The sequence below is a fragment of the Ranitomeya variabilis genome, chromosome 2 (assembly GCF_051348905.1).
Source record: "Ranitomeya variabilis isolate aRanVar5 chromosome 2, aRanVar5.hap1, whole genome shotgun sequence".
Taxonomy (NCBI): domain Eukaryota; kingdom Metazoa; phylum Chordata; class Amphibia; order Anura; family Dendrobatidae; genus Ranitomeya; species Ranitomeya variabilis.
The window spans coordinates 469,632,924-469,652,632 of NC_135233.1; the positions used below are offsets into that span (position 1 = coordinate 469,632,924).

Genomic DNA, 19,709 nt, shown 5'->3' on the forward strand with positions numbered 1-19,709 from the left:
GATGTGTGTCATAACATCTCCAAAGAGAAAGCATGATCTTCTGACCATGTGTTCTTTCTTCCCCTGCATGACACTTCCTGTTTGGGGAATGTTATGCAGGGGAAAATGTAAATGCACCCTGAGAGGAATCTCCGGTAGGGCTTATTGTAAAACAGAACCTAAACTTCATAAGCTTTGCAACGGAGAAATTTTTTTTTTTAAAAAAAGTGTGTGTTATTTAGCTCTGCAGCCTCTATTCTATGATGTGGCCAGTTTATCATGCTAATACTGGTAAAAGGTCCATTTTAATCATGATTTGCAATCTTAGGACACCTCAGAGTATAATTATGAAATATGGGCACTTTGGATTCACGCTAAATTAACTCTGTTAATGCTATTTGTAAGCATTGGGAGGCATAGGAGCTGCAAACATAAAATGATATTTTTAATGAAGGCCTAATCTAAAGCTGCATTGTAGAGGCTATGGATGCATAATATGCAACCCTTTGCAAAAAATAAAAGAAAGTATTTATATAACTTTATATAATATATTGTACCAACCTCTCTACATCTTGTATTGTCTCAGGTAGCGGCACCCCAAGGGTCTCTGGAAGGAAACATGCCGTAATGCCAGAAAGTATTGGGCAAAGGCTATAAATAATGAGCGGTAGATGAATGTAATAATCAGCTGTCATCTGAATAAGTGGAGCAACTATTCCTCCGAGCCGAGCCACCATGGTACCAAGTCCCATACCAGACTGCCTACAATAAAAGTCATAGGGAATCACCAGTCAGGTGGGATTTATAGATGTCTTAGTGTTTCCTTCTCATGCCGCTGTTTGCTTACCTGATGACAGTTGGGTACAATTCACCAGTATATAGATATACACAGTTGAAAGATGCTGCAAGACATCCTTTACCAAAAACAGCCATTGAGGTCCTGACTGTCTGAAATTCTAAAAAGACAACATCTTAGTCGAAATGTTGGCCTGAAAACAATATAAGTTACCCAATAATAATCTTAATGTAGACTAAAACATGAACTCAAGCAGAAGATAATTAGAAATGCATCAACTCAAGGTTGGGGGGTCTTGTTTGTCAGCAGTAAGGGGCATAACTTTAGTGGGTGCAAAGGTTGCAGTCACATCTGATCCCTGGAGCTTAATGGATCCCTAAAGGTTTTATTGGCCCATATGGCAGGGTTGCCAACTAATTTTTCCTTGCCGATTTGAAGGAGTTTCAAATCTGCAGTTTGTCAATTCTTTCAGCTGTTTTGCAGCATTTTTCACCCGTTCAAATGAATGGTAAAAAATGCATGTATGGTACTCAATGTTTTTATTGCCAACCCTTCAGTATTTGCAGCAGATTGTTCTGCTTCAAATACTGAATTTTTGCACATATCAAAATTTGGTAATTTATATATTGTTTTATAGTTTTATGTTTTACTAAACTTAAAAAATAAAAAAAACCTGCAGCTGCTAATAACCATTTATTGAGCTAGGGCTTCCTGGCATCTTTGGATATGACAGTCGTTGCATGGCTGAAGATCGTAGTACTCAATGCTACATTGCAACATAAGGAATATGTATTGCCATGACTGTGAAACTAAAAAGGCTTGTTATAACCCCTTTCTAAATAAAGTAGTCCCCCTTGTAAAAAAAAACAAAAAAACCTTTTACTCACCTCCTGTATTGGCGTCGTTCCAGCAGTGTTGATGTTGGGTCTCCCAGGGCTTGCCTGACATTGTTATGCCACGAGAGCCCTGCAGCATTCAGTGTCAGCTATTAGGCTGCTGCACTCAGTACTTCTATGTGTCCGAAGATCGAACTAAGGTAGTGAGAGTGAAGCTGCCCAAATTGGGGCAGCCCAATAGTAGCTGCTGATTGGCTGCAGGGCTCAAGTGATGTGACAATGTCATGCAAGCCCCAGGAGACCCGGTGCCGAGATCGCTGGCATGAGGTATATGAGTGTATGTTATTTTTATGGTACAAAGGGGACAACTTTAGTTAAGATGGGTTTTTCCAGGTAGAGGACAACTCCTTTAAGTAACAAGAAATCAAAACCTTCAAAAACTTGCCACTTGTCTATCACAGTCTTGCATCATGAGAGTTTGTTATGTTATAATGTAGCATCACGACACTGATACTGATACTGATGTGTTTGGCTTGGCAATTACGGTATAATGGCTAGTTTAGTCCACTTTTTTTTTTTTTGCATTTTAACCCCTTCACACCACAATCAATTTTCAATTTTGCGTTTTTGTTTTGTCTGTTTTTCCAAGTGTCATTACTGGGTGTTTTTATTTATTTTTTTTGTGCCAGCATAGCTGTTTGAGCTCTTGTTTTTTTAGGACGAGATGTAGTTTTAAATGTCATCATTCATTTTTACCATATAAAAGTCCAAGTGTGGTGACATTTTGAAAAAAACGCAATTTCGTCATTGTTCTTTTGTGTTTTGTTTTTATGATGTTCATTGTATGGTAAAAATTACTTGGTATCATTTTTTATTTTTTATATTTTTATATCTTTATTTTTAATGGGGAGGAAAAGGGAGGTGATTCTAATTTGTATATTTCTTTAATTTTTTAAATGTCATTTTTTAGTTTTTACTTTTTTGATTTTGTTCTCTAGAAAACGACGATCGTGTTATCCCTTATACTATATAATGAAATACAATATTGCTGTAAATAGTAAAAATTATGGTAGTATTTGGAGCTCAGTCTCAGACTTGGTTTCAACAAAGCACTGTAACAGCTGACACTGGAGTCTTCAGCAGACCCCGGCAAACATGGCAACTTATTGACATACCACAATAACATTGTGGGGGGTTGGGTGGAATGATGGGCGGGTGGAATGATGGGCGTGTAGAAAGTCTCACCCCCTGGTTTGCGTGAATTAAGTGTCGCTTTCAGAGACTGATATATACATACTCCAGTTTCACCCTTTAAATGGCCAGTGACTCTTTCCTGTCCTCGAAAACTTTTTTCCAAAGTTTTTTAAAACATCAGGAGATGCAGAATTAATGCGGGCTGCTGAGCTGCCTGGAAAATCTCAATGCAATGAATATGACCCTTCCTACTCATAGAAAACGTATTGAGACACCTTCTTGTCTTTAAGTAGTTTAAAGAATGGAAAGGTGTGAAGTATGAAAAATGAATTACCTTCAGGAACAAAAATGTTCACTAAAATTGCAATCCCAGCTAAGATCAAGCTACCAGCTTGAAGAACACGACGTCCTATGTATGTCATCACAAAATAGGAAAAAAACTTTGCAGGGATATCAACTGTTCCAAAGATAATCTGAACAATATAGATGCTCAGCCCAAACTTCTGAAGGTCCATGGCCAGGCCATAATATGCAAAGCTGGTGGAGAACCTAAAGAAAAAGACCATTACATGTGAAACACTGATGGATTATAAAGGACGCCAGTCAGGCATTGTGGCCCCATACAGGGCAACATGAAGGGCACAGACAAGTCCTCTCCATGCAAATAAATATTCTCAAATGAGCCGATAAGATAGAAAGGAGCGTTCCTTGAGAAGAAGTGTCCATTATGAGATTTCCTCTATCCTCTTTCCGCCTGGTTATTCATAATTGACATAGAGAGACCTCTTAAGTAAGATGAACTGGGTGGACAGAGTCTAGAGGGGATACTTCTTCCTGTGCCCAGTTTTGTTCTTTAAATTATGTTGCATTATTTCAGAGTTAAATATAGGCCACAATTCATCTAGACCAACAGTGTTCACACCAGTCTTGATGAGGAGGCTTGATGGAGTCTCCATGCTCCTGATACATTAAGAGGTATACACGGTGACAGGGACTGGAGTAAAATTTGGAACACTGCCCACATCATGAATTTGACGAGTGAAAGTTGCCAAATCTCCTCCAGCCCCATCTCCATCTACTTTGTCGAAACTGGGCGAAAATGGCATGAGAACACCTTAAGTTGAAAAATTTTAGTGTTGCCTCATGTTGTGCCAAAATTTTATGATATTTCAAAGCTTTTTAAGTCAGAATTCTGGCATAAAAAGCTTTGATGAATCAGGCCTATAGTTCTCTTAGGGAACCTTTCAGTACTTCATACTGTCTGTAGTTTGGTCAGTAGGCATCCGTTTAAGGCCTCTTTCACGCGTCCTGATATTTCCGGTACTGGGAAAACCGGTATCGGAGATATCCGTGTTCGTGTGTCCCTGTGTCCGTGTGTGTAATACTTGCAGCATACATGTGGCAACTGTATGCCACCCGTGTGCTGCATTAGTACTACATGGATGGGTGCCAGGGAAGAAGCGGTACAGTAAGCGCACTGTTCCCCAACGCCAGGTGCCGGGTGCTCCATTACTAAGCCATGGGCTTGATGTCACCTAACAATACAAAGGTGACATCAACCTCACAAATATGAACCCCACTTGCCACCGCTACAGGGCAAGTGGGAAGATCCTGGCAAAGCACCAGAATTGGCACATCTTATAGATGCGCCTTTTCTGGGCGGCTGCAGGCTGCTATTTTTAGGCTGGGGGAGGCCTATATCAATGGTCCCTTACCAGCCTGAGAATACCAGCCCCCAGCTGTCAGCTTCGGCAAGGCTGGTTGTAAAAAATACACACACACACACTGCCCCTCTACAAAATATCACCACCTCCCACACACACACACACTGCCCCTCTGCAAAATATCCCACACACACATCCACGGACGCTCTGAATTAAGTAGCCACATCCCCCACTCTGCCTGCAGCAAAACTGTGCTCCCTTTCACACAATTTCCTCCCCATAAACAATGATAAAGCATTTAAAATCTTCGGGTCCACCTGGAGCACTAAACACTGCCCGCTTTGTCTCTGCTGTTCTGCGCTGGCAGCAGTATGATAACATCAGCAGCATGCTGACCTCATCACACTGTTGCACGTCAGGGCGTGGGCCGATGAGCGTTCCTCTGCTCTGCTCAGCCCCAGTCCCGAATTTACAGTGTTCAAATATATTCACATCTGAAAGATGCAAATACATGTGAATATAGGAAGAAGAAAGCGGTCATCTTCTGGACAACTCAGCAGGGCACAGCAAACCCTTTGTACTCAGAACTGTTTCTGGTCTATACATGAATGGCCCAAGTGGCCCAGAGAACTGGCAGTCCTGCAGGCAACTGGCCGGTAGGGCAGATTATCAGGCCGGGTCTGAGAAGAACTATAGCATAAAGCCCAGCACAAGGTCTGCTGTAGCACATTCAGCCATCAGTGATTTCTTCTGGCATGTGTACATTGCCATCAGCATATTTGCTTATAGAAATAACAGGGAATTTGAACAGGCATGCAGCTTCGGACAGCAAGAGTTGAATTCAGTGATTAGGAGACCTGCACTGAAAGTTGCTGGCTGGTAATTTTGCAAGATTTATAACAGCAGCTTGTCAAGATTTAAGAAGGAGGGACAGTAGGTGAGCAACTAATAGCTGTATAGAAATCAATTGGCTGGAGAGGTGGCTGGGACATTAGAAGTTAACTACTCTCCTGAAATGTAACTGTTGCTCACTCTGGGCCAGGGTCTGGCCAGCCTCTGGTGGCCCAGCTCCATGGAAACCAGCTGTACACCATGAAAGATAAAAGCTGTCATTGTAGGAGAATGACAGCAGATTAAAAAATCAAGTCAATTGCAAACTTACTTATTTTCATGCAATGTAATTAACGTTACATAATAAATTAGGAACATCCCTTCTAGTATCACATTAACCATGTTGAACAATGGTACAGTAGTTTCTAGTACAGTACTTAGTCATAAGGAATGGGTTAAAACCGACCCTCAAACTTACCAAGTGCAACATATACAAAAAGATATCCGACGAACCACCGGTGTCTTTATCAGATCTAACACTGAATATTTACTTCCACAAGCAGCATTTATTTCTCTTTGCATGTCATATTTAATGGTCTACAAAGAAGAGAAAGTTGATTACATGTTACTTTCCAGTATAACATGCTTTTCAAGTGCGGGGGACATGAGACAACACAGAGGGAAAAATATATATATATATTCACATTAATTTTATTAAATTACTTGCAGTATCAAGGTTAGGTTAGGAACATTACATTGACATAAGCTGTAACCTCCTGATACAATATAGAAAAGAAGTATTTAAACCTGATGGCTAAGAATGGAATGTGACCTTCATCAGTTTAAAGAGTTCTTCAACAATTAAGAAAAGTAACGTACATTTATGTAAGATTTCATTTCTACATTCTACCATCTCTGAAAATTTACAAAAGGTAAGGATCTATATAAAAGAAAGGAGCAATACTTCCCACTGAAATCTGCCTGCCGCACCAGCGCTGTCACTCTGATGGTCTTCCAATGTTGGAAGTGATGATGTCTCCACCACCAGTCACCTCACCCTGATCACACCGGTCAGACTCCAGATAGAAACTGTTGTTGAGGCAGCACTGGAGGTGGATGCGGGCTTGTAAGAGTCTGTGCACAATTAGCAGTTTTGTCCATTTTTTCTGCCCAGATTTGTCACAGAACATTCCTAAAGTCTCGTGCATACATTGCTCATTTTTTAAATCTGCAGCCTGTCAATTTTTTCAGCTGCAGATTTCAGCCATATGAATGAGTGGGAAATACGGATCAAAAACGCATGTAAACAAATTGTCAAAAATGCATAAAAAATCTGTTTATTATATGCTGCACTTTTTTTCTGATAACAAAGCAAAAGAAGTGGAGAATAAAACGTAACTTTTAATACACTAAAGTCAATAAAAACTCATCACCCAAGTGAACACCTAACACGGGGCCAAGTCACTGCCACATATAATGGACTTTTTAGAAAAAATGACCAGCCCTAAACAGGATTAAAAGTTTCCGACAATGTATGCGGAATCAATCTGAGATAGGGTATATAAAGTAGCTGTACAGCAGTCACATAAGTCAGCCACTAACCCTATACATCCAGACGCATATAATCATAATAGACAGTAATAGGCATATACTGTGAGAAATGCTTACTGTGACTATTAAACAATAAAAGGAACGGTCTCACCAATTCCATGAGGCAGGCATCGGAGCACTGAGTATTCCTCAGTCAGATGAATAGCCGGTTGTTGATGGGATAACAGCATAGAGGGTGGCAGGACTTTTTGTCCCTCTGTTTTAGCACATAATCTCCTCATACAAGCAGTTGGAAGAAACGCGTCGGGACAATATAGGGAGAGTGCAGGGCATACATATGCAGGGGTAGATGTGGACTGCCCTTGTAAGGGCAGGAGCTTTGGGGATAGCCTATTGTAGCCCCATAGGGATTGACATAGGGACTGTCATCCCATCAACAACCGGCTATTCATCTGACTGAGGAATACTCGGTGCTCCGATGCCTGCCTCATGGAATTGGTGAGACCGTTCCTTTTACTGTTTAATAGTCACAGTAAGCATTTCTCACAGTATATGCCTATTACTGTCTATTATGATTATATGCGTCTGGATGTATAGGGTTAGTGGCTGACTTATGTGACTGCTGTACAGCTACTTTATATACCCTATCTCAGATTGATTCCGCATACATTGTCGGAAACTTTTAATCCTGTTTAGGGCTGGTCATTTTTTCTAAAAAGTCCATTATATGTGGCAGTGACTTGGCCCCGTGTTAGGTGTTCACTTGGGTGATGACGAGTTTTTATTGACTTTAGTGTATTAAAAGTTACGTTTTATTCTCCACTTCTTTTGCTTTGTTATGATTAATTAAAAGTGGGATCATCTGTAGGACTCACACTCCATATACAGATTTTGCTTTGTTAGTGCACTTTTTTCTGCCAACACATCAGTATTCATAGCAGATCTTCTGTTGCAAATACTGAACATGTGCACATATCCTTACGGTAAATTTGACTTTTATTTTTTTTAGTATGTCTACCTTACATAAACTTTAAAAATGTTTCACCTACCATCGAAACCTTCAAAAAGAACCTGAAGACCTACCTCTTCCGACAAGCCTACAACCTGCAGTAACCACCGATCCACCAAACCACTGCATGACCAGATCTACCCTCACCTACTGTATTCTCACCCATCCCTTGTAGATTGTGAGCCTTCGCGGGCAGGGTCCTCTCTCCTCCTGTACCAGTTGTTATTTGTATTGTTCAAGATTATTGTACTTATTTTTATTATGTATACCCCTCCTCACATGTAAAGCGCCATGGAATAAATGGCGTGTGATTTACCAAGGGGAGAAGTACTAGAAAACAGATATGTTTCTCCCCGTTTCATTTCCTATGTTTCCAGGTATTAATTGTGAAGCTGTTTTTTCAATGTAATCCGGTCCTGGTTTCTTTAGTGATCAGTGTGAAAAGGACTGGTGCCTCCCCTCCACACATACAATCCAGGTTTTGACTCCTGACTGTTTTCAACTGATATAATCAGGAGCTGCTGGGATCTCAATCTCATCTGCTGGTCTGGGAGAGCTGACACAGTAAGGGTATGTTTCCACGTTCAGGAAACGCTGCGTTTTTGACGCTGCGTTTTTCCGCAGCGTCAAAAACGCAGCGTCCAGATGTTACAGCATAGTGGATGGGATTTCATGAAATCCAGACTCCACTATGCGTTAAAAAACGCATGCGTTTTTGCCGCGAAAACGCATGCGTGGTGCGTTTTTTCGAAACGCAGCATGTTGCTACTATGAGCAAAACACGCAGGTACACCGCAGGTGACCTGCCAGTGACCTCAGGTGCAGTTTTGGTCAGGATTTTACCTGCATAAAATCCTGACCAAAGCCTGAAGCAAAACTGAACGTGGAAACATACCCTAAGGGTATGTGCACACGTCAGGATTTCTTGCAGAAATTTCCTGAAGAAAACCAGAAATTTTCTGCAAGAAATCCGCATTTTTTTTTTTGCGTTTTTCCTCCCGTTTTTTTGGCGTTTTTTTTAGCATTTTGCAAGCGTAATTAGCTTGCAGAATGCTAAAGTTTTCCAAGCGATCTGTAGCATCGCTTGGAAAACTGATTGACAGGTTGGTCACACTTGTCAAACATAGTGTTTGACAAGTGTGACCAACTTTTTACTATAGATGCAGCCTATGCAGCATCAATAGTAAAAGATAGAATGTTTAAAAATATTAATAAAAAAAAAAAATGGTTATACTCACCTGCAGACAGCCGATCTCCTCAGCGGCTTCCGTTCCTATAGATGGTGTGTGTGTGCAGGACCTTCGGTGACATCGCGGTCATGTGACCGCGACGTCACCGCGGTCATGTGACCGCGACATCATCGCAGGTCCTTCACACACACCATCTATAGGAACGGAAGCGGCAGCGTGCACCTGAGAGGCGGGAAGACTCCGGGGGCCATCAAAGGTGAGTATATTACTATTTTTTATTTTAATTCTATATTTTTTTACCAATTATATGGTGCCCAGTCCGTGGAGGAGAGTCTCCTCTCCTCCACCCTGGGTGCCAACCGCACATGATCTGCTTACTTCCCACATGGTGGGCATAGCCACCTGCGGAAAGTAAGCAGATCAATGCATTCCTAGGTGTGCGGAATCTCCGCAATTCCGCAAATTTAATGAACATGTTGCTTTTTTTTCCGCGATGCGATTTTTTCGCGGAAAAAAATGTAACATTTGCACAAGAAATGCGGAATACACGGAAAATAATGGGAGGCATATGTAAGCTTTTTTTTCGCGTTTTTATCACGTTTTTATAGCGAAAAAACGCGAAAAATACTGAACGTGTGCACATGGCCTAAGACTGCATGAACTTCTTTGTTATTTGTAGGTTTATTTTGTAGTTAGAATCTTGTTGTTAGTTAGTGGCCAGACGGCCTTAGACATTTTATTTCATGTTTGATAAGTGCAACTTTGTATGACAAGTGTGCACAATAAATACGCCTGGCTCATACCTGTGTGGAACTCGCCAACCTGCTATTGTCCATTGTGACTCCATAGCCACCTGCTTGGGCCAAAGCAAAGATCCCTGCTGAATCCTATTCCCACAGGCGCTATAATAATCTACTATATAATTGTCTAAGGGTCACTTCCGTCTTTCTGTCCTTCTGTCTTTCTGTCTGTCTGTCACTGATATTCATTGGTCGCGGCCTCTGTCTGTCATGGAAATCCAAGTCGCTGATTGGTCGCGGCAAAACGGCCACGACCAATCAGCGACTGGCAAAATGGCCGCTCCTTACTCCCCACAGTCAGTGCCCGGCGTCCGCTCCATAATCCCCTCCAGTCAGCGCTCACACATAGGTTAATGGCAGCGGTAATGGACCGCATTATGCCGCGGGTAACGCACTCCGTTACCGCTGCTATTAACCCTGTGTGACCAACTTTTTACTATTGATGCTGCCTATGTGGCATCAATAGTTACAAGATCTAATGTTAAAAAATAATTAAAATAATAAAAAATCGTTCTATACTCACCGTTCGTCGGCCCCTCGGATCCAGAACCGGCCTTTCCCGCTCCCGCGACGCTCCGTTGACCGCTACGTCATCATCTCGCGAGACCGCAATGCACTCTTGGGACCTGAGCGCGCGTGGAGCATCGGTAACCGCTTCGCCTGGATCCGGGGCCAATGGAAGGTGAGTATATAACTATTTTTTATTTTAATTCTTTTTTTTAACAGGGATATGATGCCCACATTGCTATATACTGCGTGGGCTGTGCAATATACTACGTGGGCTGTATTATACACTACGTGGCCTGTGTAATACACTATGTGGCCTGAGTTATACACTACGTGGGCTGTGCTATACACTACGTGGGCTGTGTTATACACTACGTGGCCTGTGTTATACACTACGTGGGCTGTGTTATACACTATGTGGGCTGTTATAAACTACGTGGCTGTGTTATATGCTATGTGGGCTGTTATACACTCCGTGGGCTTTGCTATATACTACGTGGCTGTGCTATATACTCCGTGGGCTGTGTTATATACTACGTAACTGTGCTATATACTCTGTGGGCTGTGCTATAAGTGCGGCACCCTAGTGTCCTGGTCGTCGCAGTGATGTCATTATCCTTTCAGGGGAGAAGTGATGTCATGTCTGAAGGCAATGAAAGGCAACCACATTCAGGTATCACACACATGCAACATGTTCACACTCCAGACCAGAAGGGGGAGCTCTAAGCCTGTTTAGGGTGAGCTCCCCTAATTACATCCTGATTTGGAGGGAAAGGAGTTCAGTTCCTGTCAGGCAGAGAGAAGGAGAGGAGCTCTGCTGGCATGACGTGCTGCAACTCCTGGGAAAAGACACTAAAAGGTGGACGTACAGCGAAGAGTGTGCAGGAAAGCAGAGCACAGGAGAGGAATATCAGAGGGAGATCAGCCAGGAACAAGCTGCTCCTTTCTGAGGCGCAGAAGCCGGTAGCCAGAAACACCGAGGGAGTAATAGACTCTACGCTTTACTTCAGAGACCAGCAGGACAGTCAATTCCAAGTTGTCTGTCCGACCTTAATACCTAAGAAGACTCAGTGGCAACTGTGGGGGCCGGGGCGTCTCTAGGGTCCCTACAAAAAGCCTCAGGCCATTAGTCATATGGGTTTGTCCTATCCACACCATCTGGGGGACAGAGAGAGGAAGACATACCACTAAGAACATCTACAAGAGTTGTGAGGACCTTACCGGGAAGCTCAGCAGGGAGGTACTACAACACCCAGGCGCTAGTAGGAAGGCTACTGATTTCCACCTGGATAGGGGGACTCTGGAATTGCCTTCAGACGGACCAGACTCTGCCTGCCCTGTCATCTGGCACTCCGGGCTGAGGATACCATCTGAAGTCTTCAGTAAACAAGGTAAAAGACTGCAAACCTGTCTCCTCGTTCTTTACTGCACCTTGCCCATACATAAACTCTTTTACTGGACGCCCCTGAGGGCCACGGACCGGGTCAGCTACCGTGATACCCCCCGAATCGCAGGACCCAGTACCGAGTACCCCATTGCCCTACTCTGGGGGCGATCCATTTTGGCATCACGAACAGGATCTACTTAAGCCTGAAAAATCAGATCATGTGCGCCTAAGAACTGTGCCAGAACTGTATGTGAACTGCGCTTTGCTTAAAGACTGTGTGTTGCAAATTGCTGCCAAAGTGCCGATTCCGGAGAGGAGCCCTGACTTCTAGCAGGTTAGCAGAGGGGAGGAGCGACCATGTCCGATCCAGGGAGGGACGTAGCGGAGGTTGCAGCCGCAGACCTGGAAGCGCCTCCAGACCCCGCAATAGGCGCAGCCGCAGGCCTTGTACCGCCGCTGGGTTCCGCAGAGCTTACCGCTTCCATCAGCCAGCCGGACACCGCCACGGCTACAGCGGCTATAATACCCTTCTCCATGCCATACATACCTGGAGCAACCTGGCTCCCGCAATACTCTGGAGAATCGCATACATTAACTGACTTTAAAGAAGGGATCTGCAGCCTGCTCGAGTTTTATCCCTTGACAAAGCCTCAGAAAGTTCACATGGTAACGGGCCAACTGTTTGGAGCCGCTCTGAGAGAAGTGAAGTCCTGGCCCGCTGCGGATAAGAGAACTGCGCAGCAGGTCTTTGCAAAGCTTAAAACCACCTTTGACACCCGCACCGCTACAGAAATTAAATTGACGTTCTATGGGTGCAAGCAGAGGCCGCAGGATAGCTTACGGGACTATGCCCTTAATATCCAGGAGGCACTGCGGGCAATCAAGCAGGATGATCCAAACAGCATGCAAGATGAGGATAAACTCTTAAAGGAGCGGTTCATCGAGGGGCTCCTGTGCAGTCACCAAAGGTCCCAAATGCACCTCCTGGCCATGCAGAATCCTGACCTGACCTTTGCGCAATTTAAAGACAAGGCCATCCAAGTGCTACAGGAGCGATAGCCCAGCCGTGCAGTACCTCCCAGGCGTCAAGCCCTCACGTACCACCAGGAGGTGGCTCCAGATGCTCAAGTTTCTGCCGAGGCCAATGCCCAGATCCTGGAAGACGATTCCCCTGCAGGACTACGCCTCCAGATGCAGGAGCTGACCAAGAGCATTGCTGCCTTAGCTCGGACCGTGCAGTCCCTACAGGAGGCCCCCAAGGAGATCAAGCTGGCTTCCAGACCGGAGGATGTTCCCTGGCGACGACAGAGGAGGATTCCGCCGACCAGAGGCAGAGACGACGATCGCTTCCATCAACCGCTGCAACTAGGTGGGCCACATTGCAAGGTACTGTCATTTAAATGAGCAACCCCTGGGGCAGAGGGCCAACCCCCAGGAGTAGGACGACCAGGCCCGCAAAACTGGAGAGCTAAGTACATTGGAGGACGACCTGTTCTCCCCATTGTGATCGACGGTATTCCCATGAACGCTCTGTTGGACACCGGTTCTCAGGTGACAACTATGCCTTACATCCTTTATAAACGTTATTGGGAGGACACCGACATTACTCGTGGCCCTGATGATGATTTCACCATAATAGCCAGTAATGGCCAGCCATTGCCACAAGTGGGGTACAAAGAGGTCACCATTAAAGTGGGGTGGGTAGAATTGAAGGCCCAAGGAATTGTAATTGTTGATATTGACCGACGTGAATGTAACCCCATGATGACCATTGGTACTAATGTCATAGAAAATTGTCTTGAAGAGGTTATTATCTTGTTACAGCAGGTGGCAGAAACAGCTGGTTACAGTGAACAACGTGCCCTGCAGAAAGAAATCAGCTCTGATGCAGAGACAGCAGGTAGAACTGACTGGTGGTGAAATTGGCCGTGTCACAGTGAGTGATTCAATCCCCATTGCAGTACCCCCCAGGAGTGAAATGTTAATCTGGTGTCGGGCAGCAATAGGCCTCAGATGTAAAGATTACCAGGCCCTGGTAGAACCTGTGTATTCAGATAGTAGGCCCACCCTCCTGACGGCCAGAGGGGTGGTTGAAGTCCGCAAGGGGAGGGTGCCAGTACGTGTCCTTAACTGTGGGGAGGAAGAGGTCCACCTAACCAAATATGCCACACTTGCCAAACTTTTACTGTTGATAATAATGTGATACAGGCACCAGAACCCTTGGTCCCATCCAACCAGGCGGAGGACAATGGCTCTGCAGGGCAAATGGAAGATTGGTGTCAGAAATTACATGTGGGCACTGACTCTACCCCAACACACCAGAAACAAGGGGCTTACAGAGTGGTTCACGAGTATGAGCGGGTATTCAGCAAGCACCCCCTAGATTTTGGGCAGGTAAAAGGGATTCAACATCATATCCCCACGGGAGATCATCCACCCATTAAAGAGAGATACCGTCCTGTATCCCCAGCTCATTATCAGTGTGCCAAAGACATGTTGCGAGAGATGAAGGAGGCTGGGGTAGTGAGAGACAGTTGTAGCCCCTGGGCAGCTCCATTAGTCCTCGTCAGGAAGAAGGATGGCACGATGAGGATGTGTGTTGATTATAGGCAGATAAACCGCATTACACATAAAGATGCATACCCACTGCCCAGAATAGAAGAGTCCTTGGCTGCTTTAAAATCTGCTAAGTACTTCTCTACCTTGGATCTCACTAGTGGGTACTGACAGGTTCCTGTAGCAGAGGCGGACAAGGAAAAGACGGCCTTCACCACACCGATGGGTCTTTGTGAATTCAACTACATGCCATTCGGACTGTGCAACACCCCAGGAACGTTCCAGAGGATGATGGAGTGCTGTCTTGGACACAAGAACTTTGAAACCGTGTTGCTTTACCTGGACGATGTCATTGTCTTCTCCAAGACTTATGAGGACCATCTGAAGCACCTGGCCGAGGTGTTCGAAGCCCTGTCCAACTTTGGCCTAAAGGTAAAACTGTCCAAATGCCATCTGTTAAAGCCCAAAGTGCAGTACCTGGGCCATGTAGTGAATGCTGAAGGGGTGGCCCCTGACCCTGACAAGGTCACTGTGATCAGAGACTGGCCGAAGCCCAGCAACCTCCATGAAGTCCGGCAGTTCCTCGGGTTGGTAGGCTACTACAGGAGGTTCATCAAAGACTTCACCAAGAAAGTCGCGACATTGCAAGACCTGTTGGTGGGCCAATCCAAGAAAACCAAGGGTAAGAATACCTCTTTTGACTGGAATGACGGCCTGGAAGGATCCTTCACTTGTTTGAAGTTGGCGCTGACGGGAGAAGAGGTGCTGGCCTACCCTGAATATGACCAACCGTTTGTGCTGTATACGGATGCCAGCAACATGGGGCTGGGAGCCGTATTGTCCCAGGTCCAAAAAGGCAAAGAGAGGGTAATTGCCTACGCCAGCAGGAAACTTCGTCCCACTGAAAGGAACCCTGACAACTACAGTTCCTTTAAGCTGGAGTTCCTCGCCATCGTTTGGGCGGTGACGGAGAGGTTCAAGCGCTACCTGGCCTCAGCAAAATTCACCGTCTTCACGGACAACAATCCACTGACACACTTGGACACAGCAAAACTTGGTGCCCTGGAGCAGCAGTGGATGGCCCGGTTGTCCAATTATGATTTCACCATCAAGTACCGGGCAGGGCACAAGAATGCGAATGCCGATGCATTGTCCAGGATGCCCAACTTGCCAGAAACGGGAGAGGACTCCGAAGCACTCGCAGAAATAGAGTTGCCAGCTTTCCATCGCCCCAAGGCCACTCAGTATTCCCATCATGTGAGGAACGGGAGCAGGAACAAGCAGGACACCACACTGAACCCCCTGCCTCACCATGGATGGGCAGAGACTCAGGACAGTGACCCCGCGGTCCGTCGGGTGAAAGAGCTCCTGATGCAGGCAGGATCACACCCTGGCCCGGAGGACCCACAGGAGACGCAACAGCTGTGGAAGGTGAGAGGCAAGCTGTTTATTTACGATGGTAAGCTGTGACGAAGAAGCATCGACCCACACACCCATGAGTTGGTATGGCAGATCGTAGTCCCAAAGCAGGATGCGCCAATGGTTCTGGAAGCATACCACGATGGAGCAGGACACTTCGGATGGAGGAAGTTGGAGAGTCTGCTTCGTGGAAGGTTCTACTGGATTGGCATGAAGAAAGCCATCGAAAAGTGGTGCCGAGAGTGTGGCCCATGTAGCCTACGCAGGAAGGACCGTGACAGCCAAAGGTCTCCACTAAAGCCCATCATCACCAGAAGACTGCTCGAACTGGTCGCGCTAGATCATGTGAAGCTAACACCCAGCCGGTCAGGCTATGTCTACGTCCTCACCATCGTAGATCACTACTCTAGGTTTCTGGTCGTTGTGCCTGTCAAAGATCTGACAGCGAGGACAGCAGCCAAAGCCTTCCAGCAGTACTTCTGCAGACCGCACGGGTACCCGGAAAAGGTACTGACTGATCAAGGGCCAGCCTTTGAAGCAGAAGTGTTCCAGGAATTCTGCAACTTATACGGGTGTAAAAAGATCAGAACGACACTGTATCACCCCCAAACCAACAGGATGTGTGAAAAGATGAACCAAGTGGTAATTGACTTATTGAAGACTTTGCCTGTGGAGGAACGGAACTTATGGCCAGCAAAGTTGCCCGACTTGGTAGATATGTACAACCACATCCCAGTGAATTCCACCAACTGTACCCCAGCATACCTGATGAGAGGAAGATCCAGCAAGTTACCTGTTGATCTAGACATGGGGGTCCTAACCCGAGAAGATACGTCGCCAGATGCAGATTGGGATACAGAAAGGCAGCAAAGGTACCGCAAAGTACAGGAATGCGTGGAAAGAAGTCTAGGGCAAGCCAGACAAAAACAAGAAAGGGACTACAACCAGCATGCTCCTGCAATTCCCTTGTCGCCAGGTGAACAAGTACTCAAACGGAAGAGGAGACTACACAAACTTGACGACCAATGGGAAGCGGAACCATATACCATCCTGCCATCCGACTTTGACAATACGAAGGTCTATCTCATCAGCAAAGATGGAGGAGAAACTTCGACAGCTATATCCAGAGACCACCTCAAAATATGCCCTGATAAGTTGAGAGATAGGGAAACAGATCCAGGAACATCTCCACCTGTAGAAGAGGAGAAGATGATACACACTGTTCTTGGCGATTTTCCCCAGTCTTGGACTCAAATAAATCAGGCCATCGTGGAACCTGTTTTAACGTTTCATCAGCCGAAGCCGCTGGAACCAAATGTGATGCGAGATCATCTGGAGCCAAAAAAGACTCTGCACCAACAGGCTCCCATAGCCGACGCGATCCCGGCTGTAACTCAACCACAGCAGACTCCAACAGAGGATGCCATGCCAACAGTTGAATCGGCAAGTCCTTCCTCTGCTGTCAGTGAATCTGCCATGCCCACAATTAGTAGCAGCAGTCCTGTGAGTTCCAGCATGCCAGTGCTACCTAGACTCACTAGAAGTGTAGCCAGAAGACAGTGCACCACACCAGCGATAGCGAGCACAGAGGACCCTGTTAGGTCACTAGCAACCCCTGCATTGCGGAGGTCTACACGTAGCACTAAAAATCAGACCCCAACTCGCTACAAAACGTGGAAATATTAACGGGTGCTGCTGTTTGGTTGGAAATGTTTGTATATATATCTTTGTTACAGATTTAAAATGGACAATGGAGTAATGGACAGTGAATTGCTACAAAACTTTCATTATACTTTTAAAAGGGATCCCTTTGTTTATCCGGGATCCTTGCTGTTTCAAGTTTGCACTCACTGAACTGGGAGTCATGAACTGTGCATGACCGAGACTTTCGCAACGTTCAAGTGTCCTCACCTCCCATAAAGGGAAGCACTACTTTTGTATAAGTTGTTCATAGCATTTCAAAATTGTATGTCTTTTGCTAATATGTATTGTTGTTCTTCTTTTCCCAGTCCCGGAGTACTGGATTTAACAGGGGGGAGTGTGGCGCCCCAGTGTCCTGGTCGTCGCAGTGATGTCATTATCCTTTCAGGGGAGAAGTGATGTCATGTCTGAAGGCAATGAAAGACAACCACATTCAGGTATCACACACATGCAACATGTTCACACTCCAGACCAGAAGGGGGAGCTCTAAGCCTGTTTAGGGTGAGCTCCCCTAATTACATCCTGATTTGGAGGGAAAGGAGTTCAGTTCCTGTCAGACAGAGAGAAGGAGAGGAGCTCTGCTGGCATGACATGCTGCAACTCCTGGGAAAAGACACTAAAAGGTGGACGTACAGCAAAGAGTGTGCAGGAAAGCAGAGCACAGGAGAGGAATATCAGAGGGAGATCAGCCAGGAACAAGCTGCTCCTTTCTCAGGCGCAGAAGCCGGTAGCCAGAAACACCGAGGGAGTAATAGACTCTACGCCTTACTTCAGAGACCGGCAGGACAGTCAATTCCAAGTTGGCTGTCCGACCTTAATACCTAATAAGACTCAGTGGCAACTGTGGGGGCCGGGGCATCTCTAGGGTCCCTACAAAAAGCCTCAGGCCATCAGTCATATGGGTTTGTCCTATCCACACCATCTGGGGGACAGAGAGAGAGGAAGACATACCACTAAGAACATCTACAAGAGTTGTGAGGACCTTACCGGGAAGCTCAGCAGGGAGGTACTACAACACCCAGGCACTAGTAGGAAGGCTACTGATTTCCACCTGGATAGGGGGACTCTGGAATTGCCTTCAGACCGACCGGACTCTGCCTTCCCTGTCATCTGGCGCTCCGGGCTGAGGATACCATCTGAAGTCTTCAGTAAACATGGCCGGCCACGAACAATCAGCGACAGGCGCAGTCCGGCCGCGAATTGGAGCGGGATTTGAACCACGCTTCGCTAATTGGTCGCGGCCGGCCGAATCCTGTGTATTCAATGTATTATTCTAAAATCTTCATAAATAAACTACATACATATTCTAGAATACCCGATGCATTAGAATCGGACTACCATCTAGTAAATAATAATAATATTAAAATGTAGTCAAAAACCCCTATATTCTTAAGTTCTGTAGGTTTAAAGGGAATTGTTCAGCAGCTTTATTCCACTAACTATAAGGCCCCTTTCACATATCTGTATAAACCGGTAGCAGAAAAAAACAGTACTGCTATCATCAGTGTTTTGGATCATTGTGTCATCAGTGTTTTTCCAGTATGGCACAAAAGAAAATGAAATGACAAAACTTCTCCTATACTTTGCCATGTTATACATGTACAGCACGCGGATGGCAAACGTATGCTCGATGTATTTTACATGGACCCGTACACAAGAATATTATTATTTATTTTTCGAGCACCATTGATTCCATGGTGCTGTACATGAGAAGGGATTATACACAAAATACAAATATAAATTACAATGAGCAAACTAATAGTGACAGACAGGTACAGAGGGGAGAGGACCCTGCCCTTGCAGCCTTACAGTCTACCCGAATTTTGGGGCTAACTCTTAGCTCAGGAATACCCAGCATTATTTCTTCACAATGGGATACAAGCACTGCAACTAATATGTATTTTTTTGTATATGTGTTTTTATATTGCACTATTTTAAACACATTTACATGTCATTTGCTTAAGCTGGATGACCCCTTTAAATTTTTTGGGAATAGAGTTAATTTTGGACATACAATGGAAGTAAAAATGTGGGAAGGTTTGCTGCCTTAAGGTGCACTTTTACATCGGAAGCAATGTTATTGGATCGAGTTGCTTTCCTATTCTCTGTTTATTAAAAATACAGAAAAGAAAAATGAGATGACTCAATATCTCATTTCCAAGGGGATTTTCAAAATCAAGTTTTCTTGGACGGGACGATTTACTGATATTAAAGTTTGAAAAAAAGTGTTCATCGGTTCTTTCTTTATTTTAAGACCCCAAGTACACTGAACCATGCACACCACACAAC

At 45.1% G+C, this 19,709-nt stretch overlaps 1 protein-coding gene across 2 annotated transcripts in view; it reads right to left on the reverse strand.

Annotated features, from left to right (window-relative positions):
- Window positions 1-19,709, reverse strand: part of LOC143806789 (solute carrier family 22 member 6-B-like) — a 113,097-nt gene that overhangs the window by 4,190 nt on the left and 89,198 nt on the right. For both annotated transcript variants that reach the window (XM_077287706.1, XM_077287707.1), the window contains 4 exons: window positions 5,779-5,897; window positions 3,140-3,354; window positions 827-935; window positions 541-741 (listed from right to left, as the gene is read on the reverse strand). In XM_077287706.1, the coding sequence (XP_077143821.1) occupies window positions 541-741; window positions 827-935; window positions 3,140-3,354; window positions 5,779-5,897 (644 nt within the window). The remainder of the gene's footprint in view (window positions 1-540; window positions 742-826; window positions 936-3,139; window positions 3,355-5,778; window positions 5,898-19,709) is intronic.